General features: G+C 41.1%; 2 protein-coding genes across 2 annotated transcripts; both read right to left on the reverse strand.

Moving 5' to 3' along the window:
- Positions 1-1,891: 1,891 nt before the first annotated feature.
- Positions 1,892-3,571, reverse strand: LOC116203518 (60S ribosomal protein L38-like). The gene is made up of 3 exons (XM_031535267.1): positions 3,438-3,571; positions 2,313-2,496; positions 1,892-2,095 (listed from the first exon to the last, which is right to left on the reverse strand). Exons 1-3 carry the CDS (start codon positions 3,438-3,440, stop codon positions 2,073-2,075), a joined length of 210 nt encoding a protein of 69 aa, XP_031391127.1. The 5' UTR covers positions 3,441-3,571; the 3' UTR covers positions 1,892-2,072.
- Positions 3,572-5,350: 1,779 nt separating this feature from the next.
- On the reverse strand, positions 5,351-13,492 carry LOC116204195 (uncharacterized protein At4g06744-like). The gene is made up of 4 exons (XM_031536265.1): positions 13,480-13,492; positions 12,418-13,098; positions 5,796-5,944; positions 5,351-5,723 (listed from the first exon to the last, which is right to left on the reverse strand). Exons 1-4 carry the CDS (start codon positions 13,490-13,492, stop codon positions 5,352-5,354), a joined length of 1,215 nt encoding a protein of 404 aa, XP_031392125.1. The 3' UTR covers position 5,351.
- Between the last annotated feature and the right edge of the window lie 993 nt (positions 13,493-14,485).

Raw genomic sequence — 14,485 nt, forward strand, 5'->3', positions numbered from 1 at the left:
TATAGGAAAAGAGAACAAACAAAAGAAAAAAGGAAAAAAAAGAAAAAAAAAGAAAAATAATGAGGGGTGACTATAATAGAAAGTGTCGGTGACCCATTTTTTCTATTTTCTTCATCATTTTTTTTTCTGTATTTATCGGTAACATAGGCTCCGTTTATTTCACGTGAATGGTTTTCCCAGGGAAAATTATTTAAATGAAAAGTAATTATCATGAAAGTACTTAATTTTCTCTTGTTTGGAAGGATATCAAAAAAATCATTTTCATGTGCTTGGAGATACGTGTCAATTGGGCCAGGTAAGAGAGAGCAAGAGTAGTCCTCGGGAAAATGAATTTTGAAAATTTTCATATGAATTCATTTTTTCCTTTAGTTTGTAGATTCACCGAATACACTTTTATGTGGATGAATGAATTTTGTGTTACTAAATATAGGAAATTGAGGAATTCACTTTTCTGTAAATTATTTTTCCCAAAAATGAAGAATCCACTTTTCTGTTCATTTATAGTACTATGTTTTATTTTTTTCATGTTGAAAATAATAAGTTCGAAAAAAAATCTCTTATCAGCATGACAATCAAAATTAGTGACGCTTTGTCTTCTTTGAAAATTATAGGATATAAGTAAAACAAAAGTTTAACGTTTAGAAATGTGCCAAAATATTTGAAATCCCATCACTCTTGGATAGTAGGCAATAGACTCCACAAAATCCAACCGCTTGAGATGGAGCGATTTTTATGACGATTTTCATATGCATCCCTCTATTTCCCTCCATCTCCCTTCTTCTCCTTTTATTTCTCTTCCTCCTAAACCGAAGGGAAAGTATCGCTCTCTTTTAGAATAGTAGAATTTTTTCGACTTTGTATATAGTGAAAGTTATGTTATTTTATGGAAATATCGACTTATATTAATCAACAAAATAACACGTACATATGCTGAAAGAGCTTTACCCCTTAGTTGGCCGATCCTGGTGGATTAGATTAGTCGAAATCCAATTAGACTTCCGAATACTAGGGTTCATTCTGAAAAAATAACACGTACATCATTGACAGGCATAGTACGTAAATCAAGTCTCACGTAATTATTAATGAGCTAAATATATTTGAAAGGTGAACAAAGAGAATTTTAAATAATCATTCTTCATAGAGGCTTAAAGATTGATAATTCAATAATCATAAACTCATTTGATCTATTTGTTACAATTTAATTAGTACTTTTATCACATCGTGTGACAAAATAAAGTAATCCGAAAGTTCGTCATGGATAGAGGGGATGAATACCAAACTCAAATTCATAAACCTGAACTCGCCCTTTCAAATGAGTTATCTTTTTTTTTTTTTCAATTACAAAAGAGACAAAACCTAATATAATGAAAACAAATATTAACATAACTAATAAGGAAACACTAGTAGTCATACTATGTATTAACTTATAGTCCCACTAAGTATCGAACTTGCAACCCGCAGATCAACATGCGAGGATGTACACTACTACATTACATCCACCCAAAATGAGTTATCTTCTTGCTTTGGTACTTCGAGCACATTTGGCCCTCGCACTAAATGAGAAACTCCCAATTGGTCTATTTGTTTGGACATTTCAGTGGGGTCATTCATTCTTTGTTTCTTTTTTTGCTGGATAAGGTCCTTCATTCATTTGTAACAAAGGAAGTTGGGATTTATATTTCTTCAATAAGCTGTTTAGCTTGAACTAAACAAGCGATGTACTATGACATTGTGAAATTTTCCCACCCTCGCAGTCGCCCGTCTCTCGCCAGTCTTAAGGAATTGATTTGTCAACCTAAGAGCCAGTCAGTCCATAACCGAATTTCAGTGTTCTAGAGAGCGCACCTTCTTCTGAATCAACATTCGAGCAGGTGTAGTCTATAGGGAACAATTTAGCAGGAGAAAGTCATCTCAAATAAATGCCATCACTACCAAGCCAAAAATTGAACCATGTCTAACAAGGATAAACCATAGATTCTTCATAGTTTGCCAACAAAAAAAGGGTAGAACTCGAAACAGTCCTTGTATCTTCATCATAATTCCCCGACTGCTGAAAGATTAACATCATCTCTTCAAAGGTCTTGTACACTCAAACCTGCACGAGAAATGAAACAAAACCCAGAGAAATTCAAACACCGGGCATGAAGGAATTGGGTTGGATAACAAAAGATTCTAAAAAGTACACAGATTGGGATTCAACAGATTTCTGACTCCAAATTCGGGCAGTAAGCTATTTGAGGGCAATGGTTTTCGAATTTACATCAATAGGAACACTATACGGACATATATGTCTGGTCAAAGATGGAACAAACCTGGAGGAAGGGACTGCTTCAACTTGTCAGCCTTCTCAGAATCAAAGACGCAGAGGGTGTAAAGGTACTTGGAGCACCTGACCTTGAACTTCACGACATCCCTGCTCCTCTTGATCTTCACTGATCGCGCATCTTTCCTCCTTGCTGTAAGGAGGAAATCCTTAATCTCGTGGATTTGCTTGGGCTGCAAACCAATACAAAAAGACAACTATTAGTACAGATTACATAGAAATTTAAACTTACCAAAATAGCAATTAATCTCTGAGACTCTTCAGTAACACAGGTTTCCTACCACATTCAGATATACTGATCCAAAGTCCAAACTTCCCTAATTTTCATGGAAAGGTTTCCAATTTCTACTAATGGGTTCAATAGAGACAGGTGTGACATGAACCACATGGTGCCATCGTATTACTGCCCGCTCAAAAGATCAAAGCAATATGGCTAAGAAGTTGTAGTTATCTATTCCGCCGAATTAATCAAAAAATCTCAGCATGGTAGACATTAAAAATCTCCCATTTCACAGCAGTTTGACCATTTCTTATATGTTACCACTTAATCTACTTGACCAATCAAACAAATCCGTACACTTTATACTTTACTGAATGGTAATTGGTAAGGGCAGAGAAGATCAAAATAGAGCGAAGATCTTTGCAATTTGTATCATCATAATTTTTAAAACAGTAGACATTCATTCTAGAAACCTTAATTTAGATCACAACATCATTTTTCGCAAACTAAGTTTGATCCGAATTCCCGACGTTTCGCATTTTTTAACAACACCCAACTGTCTATTCAACAGACTGAACACTCATCAGGCTCGCTATGAGCTACACTGAACCAGCATGAAGCAGCACAAAGCACTATTAAAACACAATGAACCGCGATGAGGTTGCTTTGAAACACGACGAAAACATCCTTACGAAGAAACTGCCTACACAACCTGCCCTACGGCACTCGCGATTTGGGACCTACAGACCTTAATTCGATCCTAACACAGAGCAGGGTTTTTAACGAAGAATGAAAGCCATTTGCCATTCTAACAAATACGAAGCACGGAACACCATTAACATCGAAAAACGCAAACTGTGCATCTAATCGGAGAGTCGGGGAAGAGAGAAGTACCATCTTCGATCGGAATAGATTCGTGCCCCTGGAGAAGGTCCCCCGTCAATGCCGGCTACTATATCAACAGGTCTGGTTTTTCCGGAGAACCCTTATATATGTAACCCTAATTTCGTGAAACCTAGCTGAATGACAACTGAAATCCCCCTTTTACCCTCCCAAACAGTCAGCTGAATCCATATCTCTAATGGGCTGGGCCTTATGTTGGGCCCGGAGTGGCCTTTTTGAGAGTAGTGAATTGGCTAGTTTGAAACAACAACGCCCGACTTTCGTAGTCAGGACCGACCCGACTCCAAGCTAGAATTAGTCTCAGCGGACTTACTGGAAGGAAAAAAGAAATTAAGGGCTTTCAGATGCCCTACTGTTATTGTTCCTTTAGTGGTCTAATTGTCCTGCAATGCAAATTAGTTGTCAATGGAGACGGTTTTATGTGGTTTATCGATCTAATACGGAGTTTCTTAGTCATATACATTGGTCATCGATAAATGGCATGACGCATGAAAGTCGTTAAAATAGCGAGTGATTTGGTCACTAGCTGAATTCCGATTGAATTTAAGATGAAAACCAAATACGTTGATTGAAAATCATCAAAGTGTACATGAATGTATTCAAAACTTGAAATTTGAGTGTCCAATTTGATCGCTCGAGCTTGTTCGATATGGAACAACTCGCCAGTTCCGACAGGAATGCTCTAATGTAATGGCTTGGTTAGGAACTATCAAAATGTTTCAGAGCTCAATTAAATCATACAATGATTGAGAAATGGGTTTTAGTATAGTGGCACAAAGCGCCGATTTGAAATCAAGAGATCCCGAGTTCGATCCTTACCAATAAGATTTATGTTATGTGTCCCTTGTACTAGATCCATAGGCCTCCATTTATCATTGGAAAAAAAATCATACAACGATTAGACTATAGACCCTTAACTAAATTTAAAAAATTGAAAAAGAATTTTTCTTTTTTTCTTTTTTTGCTGAATGAAAGGCCAGGTCGGGTTATTAGCCCGCTGTGGCTGTCCCAACTAAGAGAACCTAACCGATACGGAATGTTCTTTTCGCCATAACTTGCTGAGACTTAGCCCAACTTGATCACCGTATCCCCACTAACATACTAGTGAATTAAGTCCAACACCCATTAGATCAAGCATTATAGGCCGGTTACCGCCGGCCCATAATACACCCACGTAGTGGCGAGTTCTACGTCCTTAGTGAGGTTCGAACTCGTGATGTTCAAGTGGAACGTTTGAAACTTAACCATTAGACCACCGTGATGGTGGTTAAAAAAAAGAATTTTACTATTATGTGCCCTGCTTTTTTAAACATTATTAGCTGATTTATTTATCTATGTCAAATTGAGGTTTCCACCATCGTTTTTAACATTATTAAATACAATCAGAACAAAGTTCCCTATGGAAATCACACCCTTTAACCACCATCATGTCGACCTTTTTTTCTCTCAACTCCTATATATTTTATGTCTAATTCTAAATAATAACTATTTCTATTATACTTTTGTTTCGTTCATATTATATTATATGTTATTTCTATAATATGAGTGTTTTGTAATATTTTATTGATAATAATAATCTCATACGTATCCATTTAGCTTATAGATTAAAGTTTAAAAATGAAACATTTCTCAATTCACGAATGCGTGGGTCTGTACCTAGTTATATGAACTCGCCCTGTGCTTGAAGGCTCATCACGTGAAAATTGATTGCATCGGAGGCATACGTGTGTGTGATGTATTGAATCTACTGCGATACTATGTGAAATTCTGAGCTTGCTACAATTGTATACTTTAAAAGGTTAATATTTTTTAATACGGTATGATTTATTTGTTGATTCACTAACAATTTATTTATCTTACAATTGATTCATTATTTTGATTTCACCAACCGCTATTCTTTTTTGTTTATCGCAACCGATGCCTATTAAGAGCGGAATATGTGATCGAGGAGGAGGCAGGCCGATATTTTGGTGGCGGCGGACCCGCTGAGCTCTTGGGCGGCATTGGCGGAGGTGGAGAATGAATTTTGCAGGGCACATAATATTGCCAATGCCGCCACCACCAGTAAGGGTAAGTAGGACAAGCTCTCGGGTGGGAGAAGAAATTGAAGCAATCCCAATAAGGCCTCTGATCAGGAATCCCATGGATGCAGTTCTTCCTTACGTCCAATACCCTGCTCTTCACCAGCTTCCAGCATGCTGGCCCGATCTTCGTGAAGAAGTTGTTCGATAGGGACACGTTTACTAGGCTCTTCACCCTGCACAATAGCTCGGGGACCTATTTCAATATTCGAGATCAATCAGCTTATCATATTGAATGTATGGATGTTTAGATGGATATAGAGTGAACCTCTCCATATAGGTAGTTCCTGGCGAAGTTGAGCTGCTCAATGCTCTCCAGGCATCCGAGGGAGCAGGGGAGCGGGCCCGTCAACAGGTTGTTCCCGACATCGAAAACCGTGGCTTTTTTCAGTAGCCGGATCTCATGGGGCAGACATCCTTAATTCAGTTACAAAAAGTAAGAGGACGCTGAAAAGGTTGGGTGGTGTTTGAAATAGCTAACAATAGTTGTATATGAGAAAACTAGTGTTTTACCCGTGCATTGCACGAGATTTTTACATTAGTTATTCATCAAAATTAGTAAAGCTAATTGTACTTTTAATATCAATCTATAATTTCTATGCTTGATTATGTGTCTGATAATTCTATTTATACCTTTTTTAGCATCACTTTCTTTATATATTAACAATGAAAAGACACATAATTATACAAAAAATTTTAGAGATAAAAATACATCATGTTTGTATATTGATAATGCATTTAACATAATCAAATGCGACATCTTAATTATGTAATATAAGTTCATTGTTACTTATTTTTTAAACTTAAGTGAATGTTTTGCACAAGGTTTTAATAAGATGGTATTCTCTTGAATTTTTTCTAATTTTTTTGACATGTTTTTTTAATCTTTGCTTTTTTAACCTCCCAATGTATGATTAACCCGACTTCATTTATACCTATATAAATTTAATAAAATAGAAAAAGGTTTTTATCTTAATTATTATAAACTTTTTGGATAATTACGTTAGTAATATTTTTTAAACATATGAAAAAGAAACTATTCTAACGTGGTTCACTTGATATAAATATAACATATATATATATATATATATATATATATATATATTTATACGTACTTACCTAGACCGCCTGATGCGGCAGAAGACCTGGCAAGTCGGTACTTGGAAAAAAATAGGTTATGACGACCCTATTTCGAAGGAAATGGCCTCCGGAGCAAAACTCACCGCTTTGCCGTGATTTTTCGATATTTAAGGCAAATTCCATCGTTTAGGGCCTTAAACAGGCAATATATGTTAATTATGGTGTTTTTGCACTTTTTGAAAAGTTTAGTTCTTTTATGCAATTTAGGTTTTCTTAAACCTTATTTAAGCTTTCTGTAAGCCCTAGGGCAAGAGGAGTCGTCTTTTCAGATTATCAATAAAATTCAGAACTTTTGTGCTTTATCCAATCTCCGATTCGAGTTTGATGCCTATTTCCTGGTATTCGTAGAATTAACAGGTATAGAAGGTTGTAGTTCCGGTATTCGTGCGCGAATCATCGGGTCTGTGACGGTTACCCGCGTTGTACGCTTCGTCATTTGGTATCAAAGTTGCGTTCGTTCTTGGATCAACGATGCCGCCCAGGAGGAGGGATCGTGTGGAAGATGTTTATGACCGTGATAATTTGCGACATCTAGAGCAGAGGCTGGATCAGCTGGATCAGAGGGATCAGAGGGATCAGCAGAGGGATTAGAGGCTGGATCGTATGGTGGAGCAGCTAACACAGTAGATGGCTGCACTTATGGAAAATCAGAATCGGAGAAACCCTAATTCGAATTCTGACCTTGATCGAGAGGAAACTGAAGCGGAGTCGGAAAAGGAGAATTTTTTTGCTGATGTTCCACTTAGACGGCAAAGGGGCCCAATCGAGGAAGACATGCAGCGATGGGAGACGGGTATTCGGACCGATATTCTCGAATTCCAAAGGGGTTTGCAGCCAGAAGAGTTTCTAGATTGGCTGGCAACGGTAGAAGAGGTTTTGGAGTTCAAGGGGGTACCTGAGACCAAGTGAGTACAGCTTGTGGCGACTCGGTTGCGTGGTAGGGCGTCGGCGTGGTGGCAGCAGGTGAAGCTTACCCGTAGTAGGATGGGCAAACCGAAGATCACGTCATGAGAAAAGATGAAGAAAAAGATGAGGGCTACCTTTCTGCCCTATAATTTTCAGAGGATCATGTACCAACGCCTGCAGAACTTGAGGCAGGGCAGTAGGTCGGTGGATGATTACACTAATGAGTTCTACCAATTGGTTGCTTGTAACGAGCTTCAGGAAACCGAGGATCAACTGGTGGCGAGATATATTGACGGGCTGAGAGTGCAGCTACAGGACACGGTTAATTTGTTTGACCCTGTTAACGTGTCTTCCGCCCATCAGAGGGCCCTGATTATCGAAAGACAGTAGAAGCGAGCGAGCAGCGGGGCGTTCGGTGGAGGTGTTGCCATTGCAGGAACCGATGGGGCCGTCCGAGCTGGCGGTAGCAGTGCTGTTCCTGGACGTCCGATGAGGCCTGCCAACATTGGGCCAAGCAGTAGCGGGGCGAAATGCTTCAAGTGTGGAGAGCCCGGGCATCGGCAATCTGAGTGCAGAAAATGGGAAAAAAGGGCGATGTTTATTGAAGAGGAATTGACTGATGACGCAGTTTATGTAGCTGGAGGCGATGGAGAGGTTGAGTTTGACGAGGAGGAAGAAATTGTGACTGGAGATGGAGTGCCCAATCTGGTGGTGAGAAGGTCTTGTATGACCCCGAGAGCTGCGGATGAAGACTGGCTGCGTAACAACATATTCCAGTCCACTTGCACCATTGGAAATAAAGTCTGTCATTTCATGATAGACTCGGGCAGCTATGAGAACATCGTATCTGCTGAGGTCGTGCAGAAGTTGAGCCTGCGAAGTGAGCCACATCCCAAACCGTATAAGCTGGCATGGCTGAAGAAAGGAGGTGAAGTGAGTGTGTTGAAGCGCGCGTTGGTTACTTTCTCTATTGGCCCTCGGTATAGGGACTCTGTGTGGTGTGATGTTGTCATGATGGATGCGTGTCACTTGTTGTTGGGAAGGCCCTGGCAGTTTGATAGGAGCGTGAGCCATGATGGACGGACCAATAAATACAGCTTTACGCATAAGGGATTAAAGATTGTGCTGGTACCAAACAGAGGGAGAGACGCTATTGAGCCCGAACCTGCGAATTCGATTACCGCAAACCAACTTGCTATCCCTTGCCCGATTTCAGGAGGAGTTGCATGATGCAGAGTATATGTTTGCTCTCGTGGGCAGGGAGGTTGTGGAGGACAGTCTTACGTCTTGTGAGTCCTTACCGATCTTGAAAGAATTTCAAGATGTCTTTCCTGAGGAGCTGCCAAATGGTCTACCACCCTTGCGGGACATCCAACACTATATCTACTTGTAGCCTGGTGCGGCCCTTCCGAACAGACCACACTACAGGATGAGCCCGGCTGAACATGAAGAGTTAAGGAGACAGGTGGAGGAGTTGATATTGAAAGGGTTTATTCGGGAGAGTATGAGCCCGTGTGCTGTCCCGGCACTTCTAGTGCCTAAGAAGGATGGATCATGGCGTATGTGTGTAGACAGTCGAGCCATCAATAAGATAACGCTGGACTTGAAGAGCGGATATCACCAGATTCGGATTCGTCTTGGAGATGAATGGAAGACCGCATTCAAGACTACGGAGGGGCTATATGAATGGCTGGTAATGCCGCTTGGGCTATCGAATGCACCGAGTACGTTCATGAGAGTGATGAACCAGACTCTGCGGCCTTTCATTGGTCGGTGTGTGGTTGTGTATTTTGATGACATCTTGATCTACAGCGCCGACCCCGAGCAACACCTGGCCCACTTGCGTGAAGTCCTCTTTGTTCTTCGACGTGAGAAACTATATGCGGCGTTGAAGAAATGTGTTTTTATGAGGTCTGAAGTTCTTTTTCTTGGTTATGTTGTTGCTGCTGATGGTTTGAGGGTTGACTCATCTAAGGTCGAGGCAGTCAGGCAGTGGCCTAGACCAACGAGCATTACTGAAGTCAGGAGTTTCCATGGGTTAGCCTCCTTCTACAGGCGGTTTATTCCTCATTTCAGCAGTATTATGGCTCCCTTAACTGACTGCATGAAAGGAGGCAAATTAGAGTGGACTGAGGGGGCAGAAACGGCATTCCAGAGTATTAAGGAGCGTTTGACGATCGCCCCGATTCTTGTCCTGCCAGATTTTCAGCAGCCCTTTGAGTTGCAATCTGATGCATCGAAGGTGGGGATTGGAGCAGTCTTGAGCCAAAACAGCAGGCCAATTGCTTTTTTCAGCGAGAAGCTGACGGGGGTGAAAGTGAGATATAGCACCTACGACGTGGAATTCTATGCGGTAGTGCAAGCGATTAAGCATTGGCGACATTACCTTTTCCACAAGGAGTTCATTTTGTATACCGACCACGAGGCCCTGAACCACCTCCATAGCCAAGATAAGGTGTCAGCTCGTCATGCATCATGGGTGGCTTACCTGGAGCGTTTTACTTTCGTGGTAAAGCATAAGAGCGGAGTCACTAATCGCGTTGTAGATGCTCTTAGCCGGAGGCGTAGCATTCTGAACAGGATGACGGTTGAGGTACCTGGTTTTAGCTCTTTTGCTGAGTTGCTTGAAGTTGATCCCTATTTTTCTGTGACGCTAGCTAAAGTTCGGGCTGGAGAAAGAACATAATACGTGTTGCAGGATGGTTTTATTTTCAGGGGAAATCAGCTCTGTATTCCTGATTGTAGTTTGCGAGCCCACATTATTCAGCAGCTACACGGCGAGGGCCATGTGGGAAGAGACAGGACATTGCAGCTGGTCCAGTCATCGTATTTCTGGCCTACAATTCGTAAAGAAGTGGGGAAGTACGTGCAGCGCTGTAAGGTTTGTCAAGTGTCCGAGGGTACAGCAACTAATGCGGGGTTGTACATGCCTCTGCCGATTCCCTCGCAGCCATGGGTGGATATCAGTATGGATTTCGTCCTCGGCCTGCCCCGTACCCAAAGAGGAAATGATTCTATATATGTGGTTGTAGACAGGTTCTCTAAGATGGCACATTTTATTCCGTGCAAGAAGACCACTGATGTTGTGTGAGTTGCTCAGTTGTATTTTCGGAAGATATACCGTCTGCATGGTCTGCCAATCTCTATTGTGTTTGATAGGGACACCCGCTTCTTGAGTCATTTTTGGCGGAGCCTTTGGAAGATGGTGAACACCTAGTTGAACTTCAGTACGGCGTATCACCCGCAGACAGATGGACAAACAGAAGTGGTTAACAGGTCCTTGGGCAATCTGTTGAGAGGTTTAGTAGGGGAGCACGTGAAGAGCTGGGATCAGAAGTTAAGTCCGGCGGAGTTCGCGCACAACCATGTTGTTAATCGCAGCACTGGTTTTAGTCCATTCCAAGTGGTATATTCTGTTACTCCACGGGGTCCCCTTGATCTGTTACCCGTGCCGGATAAGACCAGGATTCATGGTAAGGCGGCTGACTTCGTTCACGGGCTGCAAGAGATTCATGAAGCTGTGCAGAATAATTTGAAGAATGCTGCCATGAGATACAAGGCTGTTGCTGATCGAAGGAGAAGGCACGTGGAGTTTGAAGTTGGCGATTTTGTTTGGGCTGTCCTTACGAAGGATCGATTTTCTACTAGTGACTACCACAAGCTCGCTGCTAGAAAGATTGGTCCTGTGGAGATCGTTGAGAAGATCAATTCGAACGCTTATTGGCTTAAACTTCCCAGCCACATTCGTACTGCCGATGTGTTTAATGTTAAGTACTTGATTCCTTACACAGGTGATAGCTCGGACGATGACGATTCGAGGACGAATTCTCTCCACCCAGGGGAGAATGATGCGGCAGAAGACCTGGCAAGTCAGTACCTGGAAAAAAAATAGGTTCTGACGGCTCTATTTCGAAGGAAATGGCCTCCGGAGCAAAACTCACCGCTTTGCCGTGATTTTTCGATATTTAAGGCAAATTCCATCGTTTAGGGCCTTAAACAGGCAATTTATGTTAATTAGGGTGTTTTTGCACTTTTTGAAAAGTTTAGTTCTTTTATGCAATTTAGGTTTTCTTAAACCCTATTTAAGCTTTTTGTAAGCCCTAGGGCAAGGGGAGTCGTCTTTTCAGATTATCAATAAAATTCAGAGCTTTTGTGCTTTGTCCAATCTCGGATTCGAGTTTGATGCCTATTTCCTGGTATTCGTAGAATCAACAGGTATAGAAGGTTGTAGTTCCGGTATTCGTGCGCGAATCAACGGGTCTGTGACGGTTAGTCGCGTTGTACGCTGCGTCACTGCCACTTTTTAAATACAATTGATTTACATTGCATATAATAAACCATATAATTTGCTAACTTAATTAGCAAGAGTTAAATATTTTCAAGGTCAAGTGCTTGAATATTTCTATTTTAAATCAGTTAGCAATAATATTTTGCTTTTTTTAATAAGTTAATTTGTCTAAACTATAATTTCGAGGCCAAAAATTACAATTTTTATGATTCATTGATTTAGTTATTTAAATATAACCCATTATGAATATTGCATGCATTTTTCCTTCAAATGCTTTGAATATTCCAAATTTTAATCATATAAGTGACTATATTCACTTTTTTAATTAATCAATTTATAAAAAATATATTGCTAGGCCATAAATTCCATTTTTTATTTTTCATGATATTTAGAATGTAGATACTTAAAATACTTCAATAAATATGCATATTATACACATTTTGTATTTTCACTTTTATTTAATTTAATAATAAAATAAGGGTTAATTGACGCATATAATGTGTCAATTCTACTTTACTATATATGCCGATTGTTGAGAAAGAGAATCATATTTAACCTGTGAGATAATTGTTTAGGAGTAGCACTTCTATCAAGGTTGATGAAGCATTGCCGATGCTTGTTGGTATCGGGCCAGTGAACTTATTGTTAGCTAAGGTAAGGTATTGGACCGGCGTGGAACTGAAGTTATCGGGGAGCTTTTGCATGAAATTGTTGTTGTTGATGAAGAGCGCGTCCAGGGCTTGACTGAAGACCTGTGGTGGCACAGCCCCAGTGAAGAAGTTAAATCGAATGTCCAAGAATGATAGTCCAGCTATGCCGAAAACGGCAGATGGGAACTGGCCGGAAAACTTGTTGTTGCTTATGTCAAGCTCGTAGAAGTAAGGGAGCTGAGCAATCTTCGGTGAGATCGTGCCGGAGAAGTTGTTGTTGTTTGCATGAAAGATGGCGAGGTTCGGGAGCTGGTCGATGAACCCATCGAGGGTCAGGGCTGCAAGATGGAATCCATTGAAATCAATTGCAGCGAGTGCCGTCGCCGAGGTGTTGTCCGGTGGATTGTCACAGTAGAAGCCCGTGTAATTGCAGATATCGGAGCCAACCCACGAGCTAGTGATCCCTAGTGGGTCCAAAGTGATTGTGAGCTTGAAACTCTGGATAATTGGATAAACCACGGCTAGCCTCACATCGGCGAAGGTGAGGTCTGGTGATGGCGCCGGAGAAGGTGATGTGCATTCGCAATCTTATCGGAGGATTCCGAGGAGAGTTGGAAGGATGATGAGAATAGTGCATGTGATAAAGTGATTGTTATGCTCCATTTTGTACAAAGAAAGTGCGAAAGTGTGGATGATGATATAGAGAAAGGTTGAAGCATTAGGGAGAAGATTAATATATAAATGGAGTCCTCCATTTGTCGATACATGACTCTAATTTGAGTTTTTTTTCCTAGGTTACGAGAAAGGCCCGTGGGCCCAATACAAATAAAATAAAAATCATAATAACTAATAAAGTGATATGAGTAGTCCCACTGAGTATCGAATATGAAATATCTTGATTGCCAAATAAAACCGTGCTCTATTGTGCTACACCCTCTTTTAAATCTAATCTGATTTTTGAATCTCACCTTTCTTAGTCATCTCCTATGTCCATTAATGTTGCTTTAACTCAGTCGGGGCAAAACAGACCCAATTGGCACCCGATGAAGAAACGGTTCCACAGGAGGCTCTCGGTGGTCTTTTGGTGCAAGATCGGTGGCATTGAACTCCTAACTGAATGAGGATCACGCTTGTGGAGGTTTCGTGAGGATTGCATGCTTATATTTTCCTGGAAGATGCAAAGAATACCGGTAAAAACTGGAAAGATCCGAGAAGGAAGAAAGGAGAGAAATGGCGAAGGTGCATGGTTGAACGGCTCTCGGAACGCAACCACTTTGTCACGGGGGAGAGTGAGGTTCGTGGGGAACCCTTAGAAAGTGATGGCACGACTCGCCTTAGTCGTGAGATGGAGAAGACATCGAGGAAGCCGGGGATGCACCCGTGAAACCCGATTCTGCTCAACTCTGGAACGCAGGGCTGGAGGGTTCAAATGCAAAAAATAAGCTCGGAAATGGACTTAGGAGGTCGAAAACATGTGGGATATGAAGTTTGGTTGAGTTTGCTTAAGTCGAGAGGGAAGAACTCACCTAGAAACCGGGAAAACGCTTAAGGGACTGTTTCTGAACAGAGCTGGAACGAGGTGCTGGGAGCTTCAAATGGAAAATCGAAGGTCAGAAATGGACTTAGGAGGTCGAAAACATGTAGGGTATGAAGTTTGGTTGAAGTTGGCTAATGTTGGGTGGCAGTCGCCGGAAAATAGTTGAGTTTTTGGGCAAAACGGACTTGGAACCGGGTTGTGCTTTGGCTGTGCGATTTCTGGAAAATGCTGAAGTTGAGAGGGCTTGGAGAGGGTTTCCTAGAGTGAGAAAGCTAGAGAGATGATGGAAGTTTAGTTGTGATTAAGTTAATGACCCAATGGACTTATAAATGCAAGTTTAATGACAAGATTGAGTGAAGTTAAGTGTAATTAAATGGTGTTTAGGGCATCCGAATTTCTTAAGAGGGATTAGGGAGGGGAAGTTTTCTTGAAAAGTT

The sequence above is a fragment of the Punica granatum genome, chromosome 4, assembly GCF_007655135.1.
Source record: "Punica granatum isolate Tunisia-2019 chromosome 4, ASM765513v2, whole genome shotgun sequence".
Classification (NCBI taxonomy): domain Eukaryota; kingdom Viridiplantae; phylum Streptophyta; class Magnoliopsida; order Myrtales; family Lythraceae; genus Punica; species Punica granatum.